This window comes from Bos grunniens, chromosome X, assembly GCF_055505025.1.
Source record: "Bos grunniens cultivar Pamir isolate PY7600 chromosome X, Bosgru_T2T1.0, whole genome shotgun sequence".
Classification (NCBI taxonomy): Eukaryota; Metazoa; Chordata; class Mammalia; order Artiodactyla; family Bovidae; genus Bos; species Bos grunniens.
Window position 1 is genome coordinate 2,593,161 of NC_141194.1, and position 26,857 is coordinate 2,620,017.

Below are 26,857 nucleotides of genomic sequence, written 5' to 3' on the forward strand. Positions count from 1 at the left end.
TGGAAGGTGTCACCACCCACCTCTCCCACTGTCACAACCATACATGACAAGTGTCTCTCCTGGGTGTGGGGGCACATGCTCCATTTGAACCAGCATAGACAATAACCTTCTCTGGGGTCACAGAGCATGTACTCAATTGAGAGGCACCATGTAGAGAAACTGGAATTCTGAAAGAGATGGGAATACCAGACCACCTGACCTGCCTCTTGAGAAATCTGTATGCAGGTCAGGAAGCAACAGTTAGAACTGGACATGGAACAACAGACTGGTTCCAAATAGAAAAAGGAGCGTGTCAAGGCTGTATATTGTCACCCTGCTTATTTAACTTATATGCAGAGTACATCATGAGAAACGCTCGGCTGGAAGAAGCACAAGCTGCAATCAAGATTGCCGGGAGACATATCAATAACCTCAGATATGCAGATGACACCACCCTTATGGCAGAAAGTGAAGAGGAACTAAAGAGCCTCTTGATGAAGGTGAAAGAGGAGAGTGAAAAAGTTGACTTAAAGCTCAACATTCAGAAAATGAAGATCATGGCATCTGGTTCCATCACTTCATGGCAAATAGATTGGGAAACAGTGGAAACACTGCCTGGCTTTATTTTTGGGGGCTCCAAAATCACTGAAGATGGTGACTGCTGCCATGAAATTAAAAGACTCTTACACCTTGGAAGGAAAGGTATGACCAAGCTAGAGAGCATATTAAAAAGCAGAGACATTACTTTGCCAACAAAGGCCCATCTAATCAAGGCTATGGTTTTTCCAGTAGTCATGCATGGATATGAGAGTCAGACTATAAAGAAAGCTGAGCGCTGAAGAATTGATACTTTTGAACTGTGATTTTGGAGAAGACTCTTGAGAGTCCCTTGCACTGCAAAGAGCTCCACCCAGTCCATCCTAAAGGAGATCAGTCCTGGGTATTCATTGGAAGGACTGATGTTGAAGCTGAAACTTCAATACTTTGGCCACCTGACGTGAAGAACTGACTCACTGGAAAAGACCCTGATGCTGGGAAAGATTGAAGGCTGGAGGAGAAGGAGATGACAGAGGATGAGATGGTTGGATGGCATCACCAACTCAATGGACATGAGTTTGAGTAAAAACTCTGGGAGTTGGTGATGGACAGGGAGGCCTGGTGTGCTGCAGTCCATGGGGTCACAAAGAGTCAGATGTGAATGAGCAACTGAACTAAACTGAGGTAGAGAGTGTCTCCAAGATCAGACCTTTAAAGATGGGCTTGTGGTTCTTTATTTCTACTTTAGATTCTAATAACGTTGAACCTTGGTCAGGAGTCCATGAGGGAACCTGTGTGTTCTTCGTGACCAAGGTCACACGTTTCCTTGCATTGTTTAGATAGGAGTTGTGTAATATAAGATATAAAAACAGTGACCACAGAGAAAAAGGAAAGTAAGACAAAATTAATAAACTTGGAAAGAGAGGCTTTGTAGTTCCAGAAAACTGGAGAATCGAGGAGACACCAGGAAGATGTACCAAGCATGGTTTATTATTATTTGTTGGGGGATTACAAGATTATTGTTTGAGTAAGGTGATTCTGCTTTGTTTATCAGTTTTTTACCTACATTTTTTGTCAATATTTATGAAGGAGACTTTGGATTAAAGGTCCTATGACTGCCTTTAGTTACAAACAAGCAGGTTGCTAAAACCTGGTGCAATAAACTCTTGGAGAAACTGTGTTTAATCCCCCCTTGATTGGCAGTTAGAAAGGTCTTCCTGAGATGGGATGGTCCAAGAACACACTCCCCGGTGACACGTGTTGGTAAGAATATGAAAGGAAAACGTGAGAATGTTAGAGGTGCCTAAGGAGAGATGGAAGGGTGATGATGGATAGATAAGAGGTGTTAGCTGGGATCATACTCCTGTTAAAATGATCTGAGTCAGGATGACTCTGGTGGTCCAAGGGTTAAGACTCAACACATCCGCTACATGAGGTGATGATTCCACCCCTGGTTGGGTAACTAAGATCCCTGGTTGTGGAAAAAAAAATACAAAGTAGAGATTCTTTGGCTGTTTGAGGGACCTTGAGAGTAACTAGATGTATAGAGTTAGGAAATTTCCTTTTTTATTTTAAATTCTACAAGTTACAAGAAATACAGTCGTGCTTTTTCACTTCCTTAGAAACAACTGAGTCAATGAGTAAATGATATATCACAGATTAGATGGATAAAGGATGTCTTGAAGGGGAGAGAGGAACAGAATTGCTTACGTGCCTTTTCAGACATGAGGGTAAGGGGCATTTGGACAGAACCTCCTCCTAGCTATAAGGAGGACAGAGCCCGCTGTGGGGCAGGAAGAGGTGATCAACATTTTGTGCTGACGTGTCCCTCCCCTCAGAGAAACGGGAGGTTTTCCAAAGGTCTCTTCAGAAATATTTTTTAACTTTGTTAAATCACACACTCAACTTTAGAAAATAAATTTAGACTATCTCCTAAATGTTAAGGAAATGGCAGAGGAGTTGGAGATATGTACCTTGGACAGTTATCCCAGCCTTATCTCAGGATACAAAGGTAAATAAATATTCCTGGCCTTGGAACATTAGAGTGCATTGTGATATCTCACTCCCTCTAAATGTTCCATGTCCAGATCCTCTTAAGCTTCTCTTAAAACAACCCTCATGATAAAGATAACACAAACAGCAGATCCCTGCCAAACAGGATACGGAAGATGACTTCTGTGTAACCTTGGGCTTAGGAGGAACAACCATTGGTTCGTGACACGTCACACCAACAAAACGATCCTATAAAAAGTGGCACAATTCCCGTCCTCTCCAGCCACTGGGACACAGTCAGCCTTGACAGACAAAGTACCACGAGAGATAAGATGAAGGTTCTGTTCCTGACTCTTCTCCTTGGTGTGGTTTGTGCCGCCCAAGAAGAGGAAGCTGAGCAAAATCTCTCAGAGGTACCAGGGACCGTCTGATCTGGGAGGAGGCCTTGGGTGTGTGTGTGTGTGTGTGTGTGTCCCTTTTGTGGTTTTGATATGTGGACCCACTAAACGATCCTCCTCCCTCCGACTCAATACTGCTCCATTAACTGACTCTAGACCTGCTCCGTTTCGTCTCTGTGTCATCTCTACTGTGTATTAATTGACTCTCAGGCATTTTTACTAGTCTTGTAACAGAAAAAAGTGGATCAGCCAAACAGCTGTTGATTTTGAGATCTTGTATTTGACATGAGAACTCAAGCTATCTCAGAAATGTCTCAATTCCTTCTTTTGCTCTGACTCGGTTTTGCATTATTTCATAAATCCTGCTTTGTCCAGTCAAGGTAGATAATGTGTGCTGACTTGCACTGGGGGTGGGAAACCTTTGACTCATGATGCTGGATGAAATAAAAAGACAAGAACTACATTTTCTAAGGGGGATTTTGCTTTCAGCTTTCAGGACCATGGAGAACAGTGTACATTGGATCCACCAACCCAGAGAAAATCCAGGAGAATGGACCATTCAGGACTTACTTCCGTAAACTTGTGTTTGATGATGAAAAGGGCACAGTGGACTTTTACTTTTCTGTCAAGTAAGTACAAATAACCAAGAAGGAAAACACATGTGTGAAAAATCAGACACAACTGAGCAACTATCACACACACACAAACACACTTGTGAATTTTCATACGGCTAATCCTTCTGAAATCAACCTGATTGAAGTGAGCATGTGGCTTGTTAAGTTGTTTCAGAAGTGTCTGACTCTTTGCAAACCTGTGGCCTGTAGACCACCAGGGTCCTCTGTCCATGGGGATTCTCCAGGCAAGAATGCTGGAGAGGACTGCCGTGCCCTCCTCCTGGGCATCTTGCCAATCCAGGGATTGAACCTGCATGTCTACCACTTGAACCTCCTGGGAAGCCCATGAGCAATTATTATATGCAGCTTTGTGGAAGGCGTAAGCCTTCCCCGGTGGTTCAGATGATAAAGAATTTGCCTGCAATGCAAGACAACTGAGTTCGATCCTTGGGTCGGGAACATCCCCTTGAGAAGGAAATGGCAACCCACTCCAGTATTCTTGCCTGGAGAATCCCATGGACAGAGGAGCCTGGTGGGCTACTGTCCATGGGGTCACAAAGAGTCAGATGTGACTGAGCAACTAATTCTTTCTTTCGTGGAGGGCATAGTTCAATATGTTTTGACAGGCACACATCTTTTTCGTGAACTCCACTGTGCAGATACCAAATTTCTCCATCTCTGCCCAAACTCTCCTTTTCCTCAAAATTAGATGTCTACCTACTGAGCCACAAGTTAACAATGGGTCTGCTTATTGTCTCCTCTCTTAGAACTTCAGATGATAAGATTACCCTGTGGGGATAAAACAAAGAAAATTCTAAGTATATGTCTACTTTTTCCATTGCTTCAAACACCTTGTATATGTTTGCTTTTTAAGGCGGAATGGAAAATGGAAGAATGTACATATCAAGGCTACAAAGCAAGACGATGGTACTTATGTTGCTGACTGTAAGTATGACTGCTTCACTGGTCAGAGAACATTTGGGTAGAAATCTTGGGACAATTGTCTTCCATAACCCCACACACCTGAATTCTACTCCTGCTAACAATTAGAGGGGTGAGCAGGCTCCAGTCCTTAGGATATTCAAGCACTTCACTTTGTCATGAGACAATGATTCAAACACACGGCCTGGAGGTCTCCTCCCAATCAGGAGTGTTACTGCTACTGCTAAGTCGCTTCAGTCGTGTCCGACTCTGTGACCTCATACATGGCAGCCCACCAGGCTCCGCCGTCCCTGGGATTTTCCAGGCAAGAACACTGGAGTGGGTTGCCATTTCCTTCTCCAATGCATGAAAGTGAAAAGTGAAAGTGAAGTCGCTCAGTCGTGTCCGACTGTTAGCAACCTCATGGACCGCAGCCTACCAGGCTCCTCCTTCCATGGGATTTTCCAGGCAAGAGTGCTGGAGTGGGGTGCCATTGCCTTCTCCTCAGGAGTGTTAGCCACTGAGAATAACAGGTATAGACCTGTATTTCATATGGTTCTCAGACAGTTTACAACAGCCTTACGAACTGATGTCTCAAGGGTCTATCTTGAGTCTTCACATCAGTGTCACTTTTTTCAAACAATTTTAAACATCTTAATCCATCCAAGGTACAGAGGATGAACTTGAACCCAAGGAAATCATCTTGAGTTCAACCATAAAGGAAACTGTTGGTCAAAGCAGTAGGGATGCTGGCTAAGACTTTTAACTTCTTTATAATGGCCCCAAACTGCCTTCCTAATTTTAAAAGTCTTAGTTCAGTCACTCAGTCGTGTCCAACTCTTTGCGACCCCATTAATTGCAGCACGCCAGGCCTCCCTGTCCATCACCGACTCCCAAAGTTCACACAAACTCATGTGCATCGAGTCGGTGGTGCCCTCCAGCCATCTCATCCTCTGTCATCCCCTTCTCCTCCTGCCCCGAATCCCTCCCAACATCAGGGTCTTTTCCAATGAGTCGACTCTTCACATGAGGTGGCCAAAGTACTGGAGTTTCAGCTCAGACAGTAAACGTTCTAAGGGCTACATATTTGACTGTGATTTAAATGTAGCAGCATGTGATGACAACCCGTGTCTAAACGAAACAGTCGCACAATGCTTATACGACGAACACAAATCAGTGACATTTATGCCTGGAAAATTTCCTGAATGGCTTTTAATATTTGACAACTTTTAAATTATGTTTTTATTTTCTTACTGATATTATTTTTTCCTTTGGCCAAATCTCAGGGCTTCCGCTGTCTTTACTTTTTCTCCAGTTTTGCAACCCTTTTTAGCTGCAGTTTTTACAGAGTGACTAAAAAAGGGAGAAATAGGTTATAACCCCTTCTTGTAAGATCTCTTGGGGACCAGCAAGTGCTACCCCCCAACTGTGTTTTGGGGGCTGTGAGGTGTACCCACATCAAGCCTTAATGGTGACCTGACGCCCATAAGATAGGTTGGCTCTCACTGTCCCGTTGCCTTCGTTAACGTCACAGCCAGTTCAGTGATGCTGCAATGCCCACCTTGCTGAAGTCATGGTCAACCACAGGCAGTCACGGATAATCTCAGGACCTGCATCATCCAACTTAAGTTGTCCCAGCGTGACCCCAGGCTCTAGACTCATGGTAGGCTTGGGCACATTGTATGTAACATCTAGGGGCTCTGAGACTATGAAGCTGCTTCTGCTGCTATTTTTTCTCCTTCTCCATCACACTAATAATTTTCAGTGTTTCTGACACTGAACAATGCCATTGGCACGTTTCAGGTACAAAGGCGGGTAGTTTTACCTCCCGTCTTTCTTAGGGATTACTATTAGGTGTGATGGAAGCCAGGAGAGACAGAATGGATGTAGACAGTCTAGACGTGACACACAGTAGGTCAGAGCTGCTTCTTGTCCAGATACATGGGACAGAGTGGACGGGCGGGGCAGAGAGGAGGGGCAGCCCTCCAGGTGGGGACGGAGCTCGCTGCCTGCACTTCCCAGCCGGTGAACTGTCTTCACACCAACGGACATGTCATACCCCAAGCTGAGGGGCAGAGGAAGCACAGGAATTAACATCAAGTGTTCCTAAAGCTGCCTGGCACAGTGTAGGCACTCGAGAACACACGCTATTATTTTTTTCTTTCATTAACTATTTTTAAAATTTGATAATATTGCATATTAATTATTTCAATAGCAGGTCTGTCTACAAAACATCTCAAATTGTCCCCAATATTTTTTAATTTATTTTTAATTGGAGGATAATTGCTTTGCAATGTTATGTTAGTTTCTGCTGTACAATGTCAATCAGGTGTATGTGTACATAGATCCCTTCCCCCTGGAGCCTCCCTTCCCTTCCCCCATCCCAGCCCTCAAGGTCTTCACGGAGCACTGAGCTGAGCTCCCTGTGCTATCCAGTAGCTGCCCACTAGCTGTCTGTTTTACACATCGTAGTATATACATGTCCATGCTACACTCTGAAATGGTAAGTTGATTTACCATTTCAGTTGATTTACCATTAAGTTGATATACCCTAAAGAAAAATCAGTTCCACGGCTGGAACAACAGAAATACAAATAATTTTGGATCTTGGATTTGATAATACACTCCTATTTTTCTTTTTCTTTTTTTTTTTAACTGGGGTTCATTAGAGCACACGTTGAAGAAGACAGCTGAGCAAGAGGGCAAAGAGTGACTGGTTAGTTGTATGAGAACATGGGAATAAGGAAAAGTCTCGACTGCTCTTGCTCTCCTTGCTGCCATGGCAGCTGTAGGATTCAGCCCACCCACACATCAGCACAGGATGTTCTATTGCTATTACTCTCAACTTGCCATGATGAATCTAACTGAAAATACACAAAGGTGGAGTCCTATATATATGCATATTCTCTCTCTCACAGATGAGGGTCAAAATGTATTTAAAATTGTCTCTCTGTCGAGAACGCATCTGGTAGCACATAACACCAACGTGGATAAACACGGCAAGAAGACAGAATTGACCGGACTGTTTGGTATGTGTGACATCCTCCTATGCACATCAACACTGTCATGTAGAACTTCCATTATCAGTGCTCTTATCCACAAAATCATTATGTGGTGATGGTATCTATTATGCAGCCCACGGAACCTAGATCTTTCTGTTCGTGGAGATAAGGACCCTGGAACAAAATCTACCAAGAAAGAGGAGCTCAGAGGGGTTGAGGAGATCATATCATCAGACATTTCTAAATAATTCCCGTTTGTTGAAATTAAAGATAGCCAATAAGTTTTAGTAGAAATAGTTTTTTGTTTAAATTTTTCGTTGAAGGAAAATTATTGTGTTGGTTTCTAGTTTTATTTTTTTTAACACTTTAATTTCAAGATATGGCTATAAGGAAACTACTCTTATTTGTTGAGTTTATACTAGTTTCTCAATTGATTCTAAGACTTGGATCAGAAACTTTTATTTTTAATCTTTCTCCTGTGCAATTTTTCAAATGCACTGCTATTGTGAACACTGATATAAGCCCAAATACCTACATAGAAGCACTGAGACAAGTGTACATCATTGGAACAACATATGCCTAGTTAAGGAAAGGTTCTGAGCAGAATAGTGGGTTAATTAAAGGATAAATCATCTCCCATTTTCATGTGTGATGAGGTGAGTGTGTGTCTATCAGGGGAGAACTCTGTCTGCTTTTTATTTGGGTCAGAACAAGACCTCAGTGGCAGGTACAGATAATTGGAAGTAGGTGAGCAAGCAGATCAATTCCATAGTGTGATGAAGTCCCCAGATCCATGAAACTCCTGTGAGTCTTTGGGGTACTCCTGCTGATGCTGAGGTGGGAGGTCTAGTTACAGAGTTGGGTGGGGATTAATTCTTAAGACAGACAGCAGACATCTGAGTCATGAAATGGTAACTGTTGGAGGCTTAATTTATATAAAGTGAAGATCTGACTTGGACACTCCATTTCTTGTTCTGCATTCAGAATGGGTTCTGAGGGGCAAAATTCTGCTTTCTATGTGGTGTTTTTCAGTTAAACTGAATGTTGAAGATGAAGACTTGGAGAAATTCTGGAAGCTGACGGAAGACAAAGGAATTGACAAGAAAAATGTTGTGAATTTCTTGGAAAATGGTAATGGAATTCTATTTTTTCCTAAGTATATCATTCACCTTATATGCAAATATACTATCAGGAAACAAATCAATTTATTTGATATCTATTTCTCCATAAATATTATTTTATATAATCTGGTACTTAAAAAAAAAGTCTTGGAAATCCTGTGGAATGGTACTAATTGGTGGATCTTTCTTTCCTGTCCCTTTGGTTTTCCTCCAGAAGACCATCCTCACCCCGAGTGACAAGGTCCAAACAAACACCAGTGTAAGTGAAAACAGTCTTTTACTAATACTGTTCCATTAAATAAATCGATAAGGACACATGGTGATTTCATATCTGCCAAATTTTGTGGATAACTATTATCTTTGGCCCCACAGCTTACATTTGACCAGTAGAGAAATATCTCTGTCACAACAGGTAATTCCTCTTCTCTCGAGCCATATTAAATTGCTGTTTGGTTGGTTGATTCATCCTGAGCAGCTTTGATGAGAAAGCCTTATCCTGCAGGAATATAGCAGACCAGAGTCATCAGGGAGGAGCAGGAATGATCACGAGTTGGTGGAAGCTTAACTAGTTTTCCCCTCAATCCTGACTTTGTGGTTGTCCACATACACCCCTCCTCTAAGAGAACCAAGACTGAAGGGTGCTCATGTTGACTCAAGACAAGTGCTCAATCTCATATAATTCTGACAGAACCAGTAGAGGTCTTCCAGTCACACTGTCTGAAACATGCATTTGAATTCTATTCCCCTTCACAAGATGGTTTTCTTAAAGTGAAATTTTTAAACTTTCTAACCTAAGACAGCCTAAGAAAATGACACACATCTAGGATAAAGTGTGGCTTTTAATTTTCTGTTGAGAAAGAAAAAAAAAAATGAAAGAAAAAAAGCAAAGACAAAGACTAGCTTCCAGGCAAATATGATAAGAAAGATGTGGTACGTATATTCAATGGAATATTCAGTTCAGTAAAAGAATGAAGTAATGTCATTTGTAGCCACATGGTTGGACCTAGATATGATCAAACTGAGTGAAGTCAGAAAAGTAAAAGTGAAGTCGCTCAGTCCTGTCCGACTCTTCGAGACCCCGTGGACTATAGCCTATCAGGCTCCTCCCTCCATGGGATTCTCTAGGCAAGAGTACTGGAGTGGGTTGCCATTTCCTTCTCCAGGGGATCTTCCTGACCCAGGGATCGAACCCAGGTCTCCCGCATTCCAGGCAGACGCTTTAACCTCTGAGCCACCAGGGGGGTCAGAAAGGGAAAGACAAATATCACATGATGTCACACATACGTGGAATCTAAAATATGACATATGAAAATCACTCAGTTGTGTCTGAGTCTTTGTGACCACATGGACTGTAGTCCTGAAATTCTCCAGGCCAGAATACTGGAGTGGATAGCTTTTCCCTTTTCCAGGGGATCTTCCCAAGCCAGGGATCAAACCTAGGTCTCCTGCATTTCAGGAGGATTCTTTACCAGCTGAGCCACAAGGGGAGCCCAAGAATACTGGAGTAGGTAGCCTATCCCTTCTCCAGGGGATCTTCCCAACCTAGGAATCGAACTGCAGTCTCCTGCATTGCAGGCAGACTCTTTACCAACTGAGCTGTCAGGGAAACCCAAAATATGACATGGAGGAACTTATTTAGAAAGCAGAAACAGGGTCACAGCCCTAAATAACAGACTTGTGGCTGCCAAGGGTGAAAGGCTGGAGAAGAGATGGAATGAGTATTTGGAGTTAGAAGGTACAAGCTACAATATACAAGATGGATAGACCAAAAAGTCCTAAAGTATAGCACAGGGGACTATATGTAATACTCTTTAAAAACCTACATGAGAAAATAATCTGGAAAAGAATAGGTATACGTATGTACAAACTAACCGCTTTGCTGCACACATAAAACTAATGCAACATAGTTAATCAACTATACTTCAATATAAATTAAATTTTTAAAAATTATTTCTTGAAGACCCTAAAGACAAAACTTGGAGAGTTAGAAGAATGCACTCTAATCACAGAATCTGAATGTGCATTGTGAAACCATTACTCCTATAATGGATCATATAGATAGAAGGTCACCTCATAAGTACATCCTGGGGAAAATTCCACATGGATCCCCACCTACATCAGAGATGTGGAGTAGTGAGTGCCACCAGGATTCTGACATTGGATCACCTCCCAGCTTCTGTACCCTGGACAACCTACTGCCTGAGGCTCACCCCATCAGCCATCACACAGTCGACTCTACTAAACTTTTCAGTTCAGTTCAGTCACTCGGTTGTGTCCAGCTCTTTGCAGACACAGAGTGTCCATGGACTGCAGCTCCCTGTCCATCACCAACTCCCAGAGGTTACTCAAACTCATGTCCATTGAGTCGGTGATGCCATCCAACCATCTCATCTTCTATTGTCCCCCTCTTCTCCTGCCTGCAATCTTTCCCAGCATCAGGGTCTTTTCCAGTGAGTCAGTTCTTTGCAGCAGGTGGCCAAAGTATTGGAGTTTCAGCTTCAGCATTAATCCTTCCAATGAATATTCAGGATTGATCTCCTTTAGGATGGGCTGGTTGGAACTCCTTGCAGTCCAAGGGACTCAAGAGTCTTCTCCAACACCACAGTTCAAAAGCATCAATTCTTCAGTGCTCAGCTTTCTTTATCAACTAAACATTTTGTCCTGTTTTATTCACCTACAGAAACAGTCATGGAGACCAGACACGTCCTCATTTCCATTGAATCAAGATCAACACAAAGACGACTTCTCTGGTTCCTGGTTAACATGATCCTTCTCTCTTCACACTCACACTCCCTTTCTTATCTCATCTCTCCTGGTCACTAATCACATCCTGTCTGGTGGTGTTTGATTTCTGAGGGTTTAAATAAATTGGTTCAATTTACAGTCAAGTTATGTGTGTTTGTACCAAAAGTCCCCGTTTTCAAACACCCAAAAATGCACATTAAATTTAACTATCCAGAAACATATGCCTTTAATAAGATAGGTGTTCCATCAGAGGCAATTCTGAGGAGGAGGATATAGAGATTCCTAGACGTGTCCAGGGGAGAAGGAGAGAAAGGACATGGGATAGGGACAGGGTTATGGATCATCTTAACTGCAGTGAGAAAGGGTAATCTGGTCAAGAAAGATGTCAAGAAAACATCGTATTCATTACATGGAAAGGAACCGTGTTCCAGTCTTTGATCTTCATAGAGAGAAAGTATAAAATGCCATGGGCCACAACATAAGGGAAACGTATATTCTGACAACACCAACACTTCTGCAGTTGAGCTGAAGATACTTCTTAACGACTTGGACCACTAGGAACCAAAGCTGGGCAGCATGTGCACCTTGGTCAATTCGTAGCATCATGAAGTCAGTGCAGTGCTTGGAGGAACAAGATGATTGACAGCTCAGGCAGGAAGCTGTCACTGTTTACAACATCTGAAGTTGTTTCTTCCAGCCTCTTATGCTTCAAAGAGGTGTTAGTAGTTTGAAGGAGGTGTTAGTAGTCTGAAGGAGAGGCCATTCCCATTGTCATGGGGAGAGCACACAGATCAGATCTCCTTGTGGTTTACAATCTACAAGATGGAATACCCTCGAGATATAGAACTTATGGGAGTTGCCTGGTGTTCCAATGGTTAAGAATCTACCTGTGGATGCAGGGACAGGGGTTCAATCCCTGATCCAGGAAGATCCCACATACCAAGGGAAAACTAAGCCAGTGGAACACAGCTGCTGAGTCTGCACACTTGGAGCCCATGCTCCAAAGAGAAGGTACCACAAAGAGGAGCTTGGTCACTGCAAGTAGAGAGGAGCCCCCATTCCCTGGAGCTAGAGAAGGCCCAGGAAGCATTAAAGACCCAGCACAGCCAAAAATTAATCATTAAATTTTTTTTTTTTTAATGATGCAGATAGTGATTGCAGCCATGAAATTAAAAGACGCTTACTCCTTGGAAGAAAAGTTATGAGCAACCTAGACAGCATATTAAAAAGCAGAGACATTACTTTGTCAACAAAGGTCCGTCTAGTCAAGGCTATGGTTTTTCCAGTGGTAGTGTATGGATGTGAGAGTTGGAGTATAAAGAAAGCTGAGCACCCAAGAATTGATGCTTTTGAACTGTGGTGTTGGAGAAGACTCTTGAGAATCCCTTGGACTGCAAGGAGATCCAACCAGTCCATCCTAAGGGAGATCAATCCTGGGTGTTCATTGGAAGGACTGATGATGAAGCTGAAGCTCCAATACTTTGGCCACCTGATGAGAAGAGATGACTCATTGGAAAAGACCCTGATGCTGGGAAAGATTGAGGGCAAGAGGAGAAGGGGACGACAGAAGATGAGATGGTTGGATGGCATCACTGACTCAATGGACATGAGTTTGGATGGACTCCAGGAGTTGGTGATGGACAGGGAGGCCTCGTGTTCTGTGGTTCATGGTGTCACAGAGTCAGACACAACTGAGCGACTGAACTGAACTGCCATGGAATATTTCCATGGTGAGTATTTTTACCCATAAAATCGGTATGTGCTGACAATATCCATTATGCAGTCTACAAGGCCTATCTATTTATGTTCTCTGAGTCAAATCCTGGAAATTAATCTACCAAGAAAGAGTAGCTCAGGGTGGAGAGCAGAGGCAGTATCAGATCATCAAACATTTCAAAATAATTCCCACTTGTTGGCATTAAAAAATGAAATATTACTAGAAGAGATTTTTTTCCCCCGTTTTTTATCATGCCAACAAATTTCAAGCCACGGTTGAGGCTGTCCTTAACTAGCTCATTTTATACAGTTGTAAAGTGCATTCTAACCCTTGGAACAGAAACTTTTATAATGAATCTTCATCCTATTCAACTATTCAAATGCACTGTTTTTAGAAACACTGACATCACCCCAAATACCCACATAGACGCACTGACAGGTATGTGTACCCCTGGAACAACACATGTCTGTTTCAGAAAAGGTATTGGTTAGAACAGTGGGTTAATTGAAGACTAAACCATCTCCCATTACTATGTGTGATGAGGTGAGTTGTATCTGTCAGGGGAAACCCTGTTCCCTACTTATTAGGGTCAGAACAAGACCTGAGTGGCAGGTACAGATACTAGGAAGTTGGTCAAGGAGCAGGTTGGTTCCATACTAAATTCATGGAGCTTCTGCAAGTCTTTGGGGTCCTGCTAAGGACACTTGTTTGGTCTAGTTACAGAGTTGCATGAAATTAATGGTTAAGACAGCAGACATCTGAGTCATGGGAATTGGTTGCTGTTTGAGGCTTAATTTATAAGAAGTGAAGATCTGAATTTCACACTCAACTTCTTGTTCTGTATTCAGAAATTTCTCTGGGTTCTCAGAGGCAAAAATTCTCCTTTCTTCATGGTATTTTTCAGTGAAAGGAAGTGATATTGAAGATGAAGCCTTGGAGAAGTTCAAGGAGTTTACAATAAAGAGAGGGATTAAAGAAGAAAATATTGTGCATATCAAAAAAAGTGGTAAGGGAATTATACTTTTTCCTAACTATATCATTTATTTAGCATGTAAATATGCTATCAAGATATCAAGTTGAATTTATTTAACTTCTTTCTCCATGAATAAACTTTTATATAATCCCCAACTTATAAAAAGAGAAAAACACTGGAAATATTGGAGAATGGTTGTAAAGAATGAATCTTTTATTTCTTCCCCTGGATAACTGTCCTCCCAGTAAGAAGAAAAAGCCTTCACAATAACTTCAGTGTAAATGAATATTTGTGTGTTTGTGCACAGTTGCCTCTGACTTTTTGCAACCCCATGGACTGTAGCCTGCCAGTCTCCTGAACATGGGATTATCCAGGCAAGAAAACTGGAGTGAGCTGCCATTCCCTTCTCTAGGGGATCTTCCTCACCCAGGGATTGAACCTGGGTCTCCTGCATTGCATGCTATACTGTACCATCAAATATATCAATAAGGACACACGGTGGATTTCATATATGCTAAATTTTTCAGGTAGCATTTTTTTGTCCCAATAACTTACTTTCTATCGCTAGAGAAATTTCTCTGTCTCCTCAGGTAACATCTCTTCTTTTGAGTCATATTAAATAGCCAGTTGGTCGGCTGATTAATACTGAGCAGGTTCAGTGAGAAAACCTTAGCCTGCAGGAATCGTGCAGACCAGAGTCATCAGAGAGAAGCAGGAATCCCCATAAGCTAGTGGAAACTTGTGTTCCCATCAGTCCTGACCTCACATTTATCCACACACATCCCTCCTCCAGGAGAACTGGGATTAAAGAGAACTCACCTTTCCTTCAAATCCACTATTTAATCTCACATAATTCTGACAGAACCAGTAAAGGCCTTTACCACGTGGTCTGAAACATGCATTTATAGTCCCCCTCAGGGCTGCTGTCTATGGGGTTGCACAGAGTCCGACACGACTGAAGTGACTTAGCAGCAGCAGGAGGTTTTTGTTCTAGTGTGATCTTTAAACTTTCTAAGCTATAAGGCAGCCTCAGAAAATGACACTGATCTAAGCTAAAGTGTGGCTTTTATTTTTCTGTTGAGATAAATGGAAGAAATAAAGCAAATAAAAACACTATCTTCTAGGTGTATATGGTAAAAAGAAAAGCTGTAATACATAGGTACAATGGAATGCTCTTCATCCATAAGAAAGAATAAAATAGTACTACTTGAAGCAATATGGTTGAACTTAGAGATGATCGTACTAAGTACCTGAATATTGAATGCTAGTTGCTCAGTTGTATCCGATTCTTTGCTACCCCATGCAGTGGAGCCCACCAGGCCCCTCTGTCCATAAGATTCTCCAGGCAAGAATACTGGAGCGGGTTGCCATTTCCTTCTCTAAGAGATCTTCCTGACCCAGAGATAGAACCCAGGTCACCCACATTGCAGACAGATTCTTTACCATCTGAGCGACCAGGAAGCCCATACTAAGTAATGTAAGTCAGAGAAAGAAAGATAAGTAGCATATGATATCATTTATGTGTGGATTCTAAAATACAACACAGATGAATTTATCTGCAAAACACAGACTCACAGACATAGACAACTTGCTTGTGGTTCCTAAGCGGCAGGGAGAGAAGGATTGGGAGTTTCAGATTCACAGAGATAAGAACTATTGCATACAGGGTGGATAGACAAAAAAGACCTACTGTAGAGTACAGGGAACTGTATTCATTGTCCTGGGATAAACCATAATGGAAAACAATATGCAAAATAATATATATGTGTGTGTGTGTACATACTCACACATATGTACATGTGTGTGAGAATAACTTTCCTGTAGAGAAGAAAGTAAAACTGTATTGTTAATCAACTACAATCCAACATAAAATAAGAAAATGATTCTTGAAGCCCCCAAAGACAAAACATGTGGAATCAGACGTGCTTACTCCAATCACAGAGTCTGTAAACCATCTTAATTTGAACCATACCCATGAACGTGCATTTTGAAATCATTAGTCTTAGATTGCTTCCAGTACATAAAAGGTCCCACCATATATACATCCTGGGAAAAATTCCACAGGGACTCCAACATCACAGAGATGTGGAGTACTGAGGTCCACCAGGATTCTGACATTGGATCAGCTACCAGCTCCTTTACCCTGGACAGCCTACTGCCTGAAGCTCACCCCTGTCAGCCGTCACAGAGTTGACTCTACTAAACCTCTGGTTCTGTTCTACTCACCTACAGAAAGAGTGCCTGAGACCAGACCCATCCTCGTCTCCATGGAATCAAGATCAACAACACGAAGATGACTTTCCTGGTCCCTGAGTAACACGATCCTTCACTCTTCACACACACTCCCTCTCCCATCTCGTCTCTACTGGTCAGTTAATCATGTCCTGCTTGGTGGCATTTGATTTCTGAGGGTATAAATAAACTGATTTAATACCATCCCTGCACATGTGTGTGTGTGCAAAAGTCACTTGATCTAAAACACACAAATATATGCATTAAATTTAACTATCCAGAAACATATGCCTTTAAGAGGATAGATGGGTTTCCCTGGTAGCTCAGTTGGTACAGAATCTGCCTGTGGTGCAGGAGATGTGGGTTCAATCCCTGGGTTGGGAAGTTCCCCTGGAGAAGGGAATGGCAACCCACTCCAGTATTCTTGCCTGGAGAATTCCATGGACAGAGGACTGTGATGGGATACAGTCCATGGGGTTGCAAACACTTGGACATGACTGAGCAACAACACTTTCACTTTCAGGAGAGATATTCATCAAAGACAACTCTGAGGAGGATTAACTAGAGATGTCCTAGAGGTATCCATGGGAGAAGGAGAAGAAAACTAATCCATCATTGGACAGGGGACAGGGTTATGGATGCTCTTACTGTACTAGGAGGAGGCAGGCTGGTCAAGAAAGATGTCCCCAGAAAGCATCTTACTCGTGTTAGGAAAAGAAACTCGTGTTCAGATTTACTAAGATGTACTCACAGAAAGTGTCAGAGGACATTTGTCATAATTGAGGGGAAGGCAATGGCACCCCACTCCAGTACTCTTGCCTGGAAAATCCCATGGATGGAGGAGCCTGGAAGGCTGCAGTCCATGGGGTCGCTGAGGGTCGGACACAACTGAGCGACTTCACTTTCACTTTTCACTTTCACACATTGGAGAAGGAAATGGCATCCCATTCCAGTGTTCTTGCCTGGAGAATCCCAGGGACAGGGGAGCCTGGTGGGCTACTGTCTATGGGGTCGCACAGAGTCTCGGACATGACTGAAGTGATGTAGCAGTAGCAGCAGCAGCCTCTTCTAACAGCACCAACATTTCTGCAATTGAGCTGAAGGACTCATAATTCTTAACGACTGCAACAGAAGGAATCAAAGATGGGACAGCAGCTGACACTTAGGAACAAAATGATGCAGCTGTAACTGATCCACATTCATAGGATCTAAAGAAGATCTTCCAGCCACTTATGGTTCAAAGAGCCGCAGACACTAGCATTTCCAGGGACTGAACATTCCCGTGACAGTGGGCAGAGCACACTGACTGAGGTATTTAGAATCCAAAAGATCTAGCGAGCACTCAAGATACAGAACTTATGGGGCTTCCCTGGTGGTCCAGTGGTAAGGAATCCACCTGCTTTGCAGGGGCCTCACATTCCATCCCTGATCCCGGAAGATCCCACATGCCATGGAAAACTAAGCCCATGTGTGACAACTACAGAAACGTGTGTGCCCAGGGCCCGTGCTCCCCAAGTAGAGACCCCGCCACAATGAGAAGCCTGCATACTGCAATTAGAGAGTAGCCCCTGCTCGCCGCAACTAGAGAAAGCCAGTGCAGCAACTAAGATTCAGAGCAGTCAAAAATAACAAACAACTATGTTTTTCTCAAAAACATAAAGATATAGAGCTTGTTTAAAAGTTTGGACAAAAGTTTAAAGATCTGCTCCAAGTCCGAGATAAATAACACTAGACCTAGTGATATGTAACAGAATAAATGATTTCCTTCCTACATAGTCATGACCTCCAAATTGGCTACAACTGGTCATTGTCAAAGGTACCAGGAATGAATGTTTCCATGGCTTAGTTCATAGTAATGGCAGTCAAGGGCTTTCTTTAAGTTCTCCTACTTGTAAAGCAGAGTGGATGCAGTTGGAGCTCTGTCTCTGGTCTTCACAGTACTTCTGCAAATGCTGGATTGGATGGGTGGGTAGACACAGAGGCAACAGAACAGTTATGGGGTGAATCTCTTCATGGCTATTGAAAGTCAAGACCTGGCATAAACCAGTCAGAAACTGTGAAATATCCTATGCCTACATGTGTGTATATATATACATGCATATATACATATATGTGTATTTGTTTTTTCAATATTAATAGGAAAAAACAAGTTATCACCACAAATCCAACAGATAAATATCACGGGGTAACTAGGAACAGATTTATTTTATTGGAATTAATGACCCAGATGAAATGTAGACACAGTACTTGAAAGACATGGAACTGAAATTGATGTGGTGAAACAGAAGATTCCTCCTGTCTTTTCTCTATTAAAGAAATTGAATAGAATATTCCATAAAGTTGGAGGTCAAGGATATTTAATTGAAAACTATCAAACAAGTAAAGAAGAAATATCACTAAACTTTGAGAAAGTCATACATAGATATGTGATCACATAAGTTCATATTAAAGTATTTTCCATCTTATTTTGTTATTTAATCTCCTAGTCAGAATCAGGTTCTTCTGACAAATTAGTTTAAATCCTATTTACTCAGAGAAAACCATAATTCTAAAATGTGTATGCACCCTAATGTATAGATGTGAGAGTTGGACTATAAAGAAAGCTGAGCGCTGAAGAATTGAAGCTTTTGAACTGTGGTGTTGGAGAAAACTCTTGAGAGTAACCCTTGGACTGCAAGGAGATCCAACCAGTCCATCCTAAAGGAAATCAGTCCTGAATACTCACTGGAAGGACTGATACTTCGGCTGAAACTCCAATACTTTGGCCACCTGATGTGAAGAACTGACTTGTTTGAAAAGACCCTGATGCTAAGAAAGATTGAAGGCAGGAGGAGAAGGGGACAACAGAGGATGAGATGGTTGGATGCCATCATCAACTCAATGGACATGAGTTGGAGCAAGCTTCAGGAGTTGGTGATGGACAGGGAAGTCTGGCGTGCTGCAGTCCATGGGGTCGCAAAGAGCTGGACACGACTGAGCGACTGAACTGAACTGAACTGAACCCGAATGTTCACAACAGCACTGTTTAAGATACCAGGACATGGAAGCCACCTAAACATCCATCAGCAGAGGAATGGAAAAAGAAGTGGTATCTATACACACAGTGGAATATTACTCAGCCTTTTGCAGAAATTTGGATGGATCTACACAGTATCACACAGAGTGAAGTGAGTCAGAAAGAGTAAAACAAATACTGTATAATAATGCTCATGTGCGGAATCTAGAGAAATAAAGCATATGAATCTATTTCCAAAATAGAAGTAACGACCATAAATGTAGAAAAAATGTATGGACACCAAGGGAGCAGGGGGGTGCGATGAACTGGGAGTTTGGGATTGACATATATACCTATTGATATCATTTTTTAAACTTATTTTATTTTTTAATTTTACAATATTGTATTGGTTTTGCCATATATCAACATGAATCCGCCACAGGTATACACATGTTCCCCATCCTGAGCCCTCCTCCTTCCTTCCTCCCCGTACCATCCCTCTGGGTCGTCCCAGTGCACCAGCCCCAAGCATCCAGTATCGTGCATCAAACCTGGACTGGTGACTCGCTTCATATATGATATTATACATGTTGAGTAGGTTCTCATTAATTATCTATTTTATACATAATACCTATTAATGAGAACCTACTCTATAGCATGGAGAAGGCAATGGCACCCCACTCCAGTACTCTTGCCTGGAAAATCCCATGGATGGAGGAACCTGGTAGGCTGCAGTCCATGAGGTCGCAAAGAGTCGGACACAACTGAGCAACTTCACTTTCACTTTTCACTTTCATGCTTTGGAGAAGGAAATGGCAACCCACTCCAGTGTTCTTGCGTGGAGACTTCCAGGGACGGTGGAGCCTGGTGGGCTGCCATCTATGGGGTCGCCCAGAGTCGGACACGACTGAAGTGACTTAGCAGCAGCAGCAGTACTCTATAGCACAGGGAAATCTCTACTCAGTGTTCTGTGGTGACCTAAATAGGCAGGAAATCCAGAAAAGTGGACATATGTGTATAGGTATAGCTGATTCATACTGCTGCAGAGCAAAAACTACACGAGTGTAAAAAAACTATATTCCAACAAATTAAAAAAGAATTCTATATATGTACACATGCTTTTCCCTTAACCCACAAACATATTAACATACTGGAGAGCAGTCTTTGCTTTGCACATACATGAGGACTAAAATATAAAGAGAATTGTATGTCTGTTTATTTCAAGTACTGTTATGTTCACAGATCACATTGATTCATCAAGAACTAATGTATGAATCTAATTCCTTATATTTTCCACTATCACTGTGTCACAGCTGCTAGACTGTTAAATTTATTTTTAAATGTTCCATCATTGCAATCAACAAATCAGTTAATGGTTTTTATGTGTAGTCCAACCAGTCCATTCTGAAGGAGATCAGCCCTGGGATTTCTTTGGAAGGAATGATGCTAAAGCTGAAACTCCAGTACTTTGGCCACCTCATGCAAAGAGTTGACTCATTGGAAAAGACTCTGATGCTGGGAGGAATTGGGGGCAGGAGGCGAAGGGGACGACAGAGGATGAGATGGCTGGATAGCATCACTGACTTAATGGACGTGAGTCTGAGCGAACTCCGGGCATTGGTGATGGACAGGGAGGCCTGGCGTGCTGCGATTCATGGGGTCGAGAAGAGTCGGACACGACTGAGTGACTGAACTGAAATGAACTAATGAAAGTTACTCAGTCATGTCTGACTCTTTGCAACCCCGTGGACAATACGCTCCATGTAATTCTCCAGGCCAGAATACTGGAGTGGGTAGCCTCTCCCTTCTCCACGGGATCTTCCCAACCCAGGGATCTTTCCAAACCAGGGATCAAACCCAGGTCTTCCTGCATTGCAGGAAGATTCTTTACCAGCTGAGCCACCAGGGAAAGCCAGTTATTTGTTAAGCTCTTATATATTCTGCCTCCTTTCACAGCAAGGCTGCTCACTGGATGATTTACTGAGTCTGTCTGCTTCTTGCTAAATTCTCAGGCTTAGGCAGTTGTAGGCATTAAATCTGTATTTGCTGAATTCAGGACAAAGCGTGGAGAGGGGGAATCCTACAGAACACACATTCTTTATGATGTACATGTAGGTAAAGGTTTATAGCGCATTGTACTGAACTCAATCTCTAGTCTGTTCCTGTCGGGAAAAGGAGAAATTAAGACATTCGGCAAAAAATGAAACTTTTGTCTCATTTGCTGCACAAACCTTGAGAAGGGCAAAAACTGAGGTTTACTGTTATTGATGCTGGCTTTGGGTTCCAACCTGGCGTTAGCTGACAGACGCCAATGATAAGAGTAGGACAGAGGGGGGGAATCTTAATTCCTATACAATTGATATAAATAATGAAACATATTGATCAAAGACTACAGCCAAAGGCTGACTGCCTGAATTATCCTCACAGGAATTGATAAACACACACACACGGAACTGGAAACAAACAGATGCCAACGGATAAATACCAGTTCATAAACAAAAAACCAAAAGTACACAGAGGTGACTCACAATGGAAATTTCTTTTGTGGAACCTGCCCTCTCTGACGTCTGTGTGATATTTCTTTTCACCAAGAAATGTCCTGTCTTGTACACATGGTTGCCGAAATTTGCCTGCTGAGAACAGAAACCTCCGAGGAAGCAGCCTGACTCACTCACTCACCAGTTCTAGTACTGGAGGTTCAGCCAACATCAAACGCGAAGACCATGACATTGTGGAAGTTACTCACCAGGGAATGAAGACCGCTTATAAAAAGAATAAGCGATGATGAAGGGAGAAGGAGTTAGGGAGTGTGGGTCTTTGACACTGGAGGGGGGACCATGTCCTCTAGAAAATCTACAGGTTCCTACAAGGACTGAGGCTTCATTCTGGGTCAGAGCAGCTGGTTAACTCAGGTGATCCAGGATTTTCAGCCTCCCAGTGATGGACACGACTGGATAATTCTCTGTGAGCTAATGGTCTGTGCATTGCAGGCTCTTTCAGTAGCCTGACTCCTCTCTAACGACCAGATGGAAGGTGTCAACAGCCACCTCTCCCACTGTGACAACCAGAAACATCCCCATACACAAGTGTGTCTCCTGGGAGCCACAGCACGTCTCCTGGGAGCCACAGCACATCTCCTGGGAGCCACAGCACGCCTGGTTGGGAAGCAGCCTTAGAAAAGAACTTTCCGGTCTGGTCAGACCAAAGCTGCTGGTTAAAGACAGAGAAATCTACACGGGGAAATTGTACGGCAGGGAACTTTTAAAAGGGGGACAAACTTTGAGAAGACCTCCTTCTGAAAAGTGTGTGGTTTGGAACCAGAAGCAATGGCATCTCCTGGGTTGCTTTTTAGAAATGCAGGTTCGGCATTTGAATCAGTTCTAATGAGGTGGAGGAAACTGGAGCCTATTATACAGAGCGAATTAAGTCAGAAAGCAAAACACCAACACAGTATATTAATGCATATATATGGAATATAGAAAGATGGTAACGATGACCTTATATGTGAGACAGCAAAAGAGACACAGAAATAAAGAATAGATGTTTGGACTCTTTGGAAGAAGGTGAGGGTGGGATGATTTGAGAGAATAGCATTGAAACATGTATATTATCACATGTGAAATAGATCACCAGTCCAAGTTTGATGCATGAAACTGGGCACTCAGAGCCGGTGCACTGGAGCAACCGAGAGGGACGGGATGGGGAGGGAGGTGGGGGGGGTTCAGAATGGGGTCACACGTACACCCATGGCTGACTCATGTCAATGTATGGCAAAACCCACTGCAATATTGTAACGTAACTAGCGTCCAATTAAACAAATATAAAGTAAAAAAAAAAAATAAATATAATTTAAAAAAGAAAAAAGAAATGCAGGGTCAGGCTCAACACTAAACATGCTCCATCAGGCATGTGTCACCTTGTCTGGGGTCACTGAGCATCTTCCTCTTTGAGAAGCACTGTGTAGAGAAGGTCACCAAGGTAGATCTCAAAAACTGTGGGGCTTCCCTGGTGATCCAGTAGCCAAGAATCTGCCTCCCAATGCTGGAGACTGCAGGTTCAATCCCTAGATGGGGAACTTCGACCCCACACGCTCCAGGGAAGCTAAGTCCACAAGATGCACTGATGCACTACTGAGCTTGTTAACTGCTGCAGAGAAGTAACAGTTCTGACCCCAGGCTGGAACTCTTTCTTTGACTTGCTTTTCGCTGCTGCTGTTATTATAATCATATATAATCAGAGTCAAAGTTGTTAGTCAGTCAGTCCTGTCTGACTCTTTGTGACCCCATGAACTATGTAGCCTGCTAGGCTCCTCCATCCATGGGATTTTCCAGGTAAGAATACTGGAGTGAGTAACCATTCCCTGCTCCAGGGGATTTTTCCGACCAGGGAAAGAACCTGGCCCTCTCGTATTGCAGGAAGATTCTTTACTGAGCCACCAGGAAAGCTCAATGATACATAATGACCTGCCTCAAAGGACACTGCCCCTCTGCGTGATTGTAAACTCAAGTGCCTTTCTTCAGTTCATAGAGAGATCATCTGAACCTGACCACCTGTGAGCGGCTACAAAAAAGAAGAGATAAACACACCCCTTCCAAAGGCTGGTCCTTCCCAGAGATGTCTTGCAAGACTGAAGACACAGGTTACGTTACTTCCTCACTGTCTCTCACTCTCTATTTTGCCTTTTGGTATAAGTTCTTCATCGCTCCTCTCCATCTGACTCTATAGAAGAACCTGGCATCCAGACCCCAACAAGATAGCTGCCCTGAGACGTTAGTCTGCCATCTTCTCGGTCAGTTGGCTTTCCAAATGAAGTGATATTCCTGGCTTCAGTGCCAAGTCTCTCAGATGCAGTGGCCTGTTGTGTGGTGACCAGAGGGAGCTTGAACTTGGTGAGAAGTCTGCCTTAGCCACCCAGGAGCCTAGATGCTTGAGGCTAGCCGGTCATGATCAGAAAATATTTGGGCAAGACCCTATTTGTCCTCAGGACTTCCGTGCAAATGAGGCACATATTGGTTTAAGCAAATCACTGACCTCAGTTCCCCCTGATTGCTGCCTTCCTGGTAGGACTATGCAGACTTCTCCTTCTGTCTTTCCTGGTGCCTTCACCTCTTTCCCCTTCAGTCCAGATTGATTTACAGGAGCCTAGATGTTGCCTCTGAGCCTTCCCTAGAGGTCTTCTCCCCTAAGCTAAATGAGTAAAAGTGAAGTTTTCCGACATAGGTAATGGATATGTCAAGTCCTTCAATTTCATTGAGGTAACCGTTTCCAATTCAAACAGAAAAACAAACTATCTTTGTTTTACAAATGTAGTCTTTTCAGGACCCAAGGGTGGCTCCGAAAATCCTTTACCACTCCAAAATCTTTCCCCGTTTATCTTAAGAGGCTTGTGAATATTAAACAAGGGGGAAACAAAGTCACCGTAGGAAGAATTTGCCTGCAGTTTTGAGATGAAAATGTCCCATCTGGTCTTCTAAATTTAAGAGAGTGCAACGTAATTTAGAAGCTGGTTTGTACAAGATACTTATAAATTTCTTTTCCTGCAAATATTCAGCCATCTAGCCAAGTGAGCTTGACTTGTTCCATTTCTCAGAAACCTCATTTGAATCTAAACTCTTTTGCAAATTGATGGGTTTTTACATTGCTCTACCTGACTTAGGACCGAATTCTTGAAAGATAAACTGAGGCCTCTTTGTTGCTGTATGTAGGCATCTTTGTCTTTGGATAACGCTGCCACAGTTGCTTTATAAAAGAGCTCTATTTAATTAAGTGAATGTAAGTGCTCACAAACATACAAACCAAACAATTCTAAGTAAAAGAAAAAAATTATGCCAAATGACTGTCACATTCACGTGAACCGGGATATTCCATATTAAATTAGGGTCTGGTATTAATGTTTAAGTTTGTTGATCTAATTAATAGAGACCTGTCTTGATTATCAACATTAGATATAACTAAGTATGGTTTTTCCAGTGGTCATGGATGAATGTGAGAGTTGGACTATAAAGAAAGCTGAACAGTGAAGAATTGATGCTTTTGAACTGTGGTGTTGGAGAAGACTCTTGAGTCCCTTGGACTGCAAGGAGATCCAACCAGTCCATCCTAAAGGAAATCCGTCCTGCATATTCAATGGAAGGACTGGTACTGAAGCTGAAATTCCAATCCTTTGGCCACCTGATGCAAAGAGCTGACGCGTTGGAAAAGACCCAGATGCTGGGAAAGATTGAGGGCAGCAGGAAAAGGGGATGATAGAGGATGAGATGGTTGGATGGCATCACCGACTCAATGGACATGGGTTTAGGTGGACTCCGGGAGTTGGTGAAGGACAGGGAGGCCTGGTGTGCTGCAGTTCATGGGGACGCAGAGTCGAACATGACTGGGCGACTGAACTGAACTGATAATATTTGAATTGTGTCGATGTTTAACAGAAGCTAAATAAAATCTTATCACATGTCTTACAAATCTGTCAGCAACGAAAGTAACTCAATGTGAAGAAACTTTTGAGGAGAGTATGCAAATGAAACAGGAGTTTCGAGTGAACTTTTAGAAAGTCTTCCACATTTTAGGATCTCTTGAGATATTCTACAACTTAGAAGTTAAGATTATGCTGAAACAGTTACGTGACAAAAGATTTCTGGATAAGGGTTCCAAAATGGGTTTTGCACTTGATCACTCAGGACTGAGTAAATTTAAAACAAGTTTAATACAATAAATGAACTTTTAAAGTAAGCAGATGCAAAATGTAAATTTGTTTAAAAAAAAATAAGGCAAGTTTTCTGAAGATGTTCAGTTGCTTTTTATAGCAAATGTTAAGTTTCTTTACCTTTTTAAGTGATCTGTTCTGTATTTGCCTTTGAACTTTTTATTATCACTTTGGCTTAGTAAATAACTTCTTTCACAGAGACCTATGAGCCTGTTGTGTTTTAAAATCTTTTTTTCTTCTGAAAGTTCTTTTGACAAAATTCTCAAATCAAATTACCTCCATCTAACTTTGGGATGTTTCAAAAGGCCCCCAAAACATCCCAAAGGAAGATATTGACCTGATTAGGTTCACTTGATATGTTAAACTGCATGGGAGGTGTTTTCAGATTAGTAATAAACCTTAAGTTATATTGTAAATGATAAAGATAGTCTAGAGATTATATGGAATTCCTAAAAATCTGATATGTTCCGGTAGAATATTATTAGTCATAATTCTAGTTATTATCTGAAAGTGTTGTAGGTTATAGCAGTAACTGGATTGGTTTGTCAATTACCTTGTAATCAGATTTAAACTTGACTTCTGAAGTCTTTTCTCATTATAGACAGCTATTGCTTCACTCTTATGCCTTTGGAGAAATGCTTTCAAGGACAGTGATAAACAAAGGATTTTGGATAAACACAAGATTCTGACATTCAGACCATAATGCTGAACTGAGTAAAAAAGATTATGAAAGAATTCTGATGGGAAACCTGAAGGCTTCATAAAGCTGTTAACATAAAGAATAACTTACAGAGACCTGAGTGAACTAGTACATATGGTCATAAATTTTATGATTTCTATATAAGAAATTACTGGTTTAAATCTGTATTTTCCAGGTGGAAGAAAAATGTTCTCTTAAAATAATTATGACTTATACGAACGTGGTAAATTA

The 26,857-nt window shown here is 42.2% G+C and overlaps 1 protein-coding gene across 1 annotated transcript; it reads left to right on the plus strand.

Annotated features, from left to right (window-relative positions):
• The first annotated feature begins 2,789 nt into the window (after positions 1-2,789).
• Positions 2,790-11,452, plus strand: LOC147339699 (odorant-binding protein). Its single transcript, XM_086388821.1, has 7 exons — positions 2,790-2,921; positions 3,396-3,535; positions 4,395-4,465; positions 7,360-7,470; positions 8,476-8,574; positions 8,779-8,823; positions 11,245-11,452. Exons 1-6 carry the CDS (start codon positions 2,841-2,843, stop codon positions 8,799-8,801), a joined length of 525 nt encoding a protein of 174 aa, XP_086244947.1. The 5' UTR covers positions 2,790-2,840; the 3' UTR covers positions 8,802-8,823; positions 11,245-11,452.
• Positions 11,453-26,857: the final 15,405 nt, after the last annotated feature.

Bases quoted from the DNA above. Each gene is read 5' to 3' on its own strand.
- LOC147339699 (XM_086388821.1), top strand. From the start codon at position 2,841: ATGAAGGTTCTGTTCCTGACTCTTCTCCTTGGTGTGGTTTGTGCCGCC. The intron at 2,922-3,395 runs GTACCAGGGACC...TTTTGCTTTCAG, and splicing joins CTGAGCAAAATCTCTCAGAG to CTTTCAGGACCATGGAGAAC. The intron at 3,536-4,394 runs GTAAGTACAAAT...TTGCTTTTTAAG, and splicing joins GACTTTTACTTTTCTGTCAA to GCGGAATGGAAAATGGAAGA.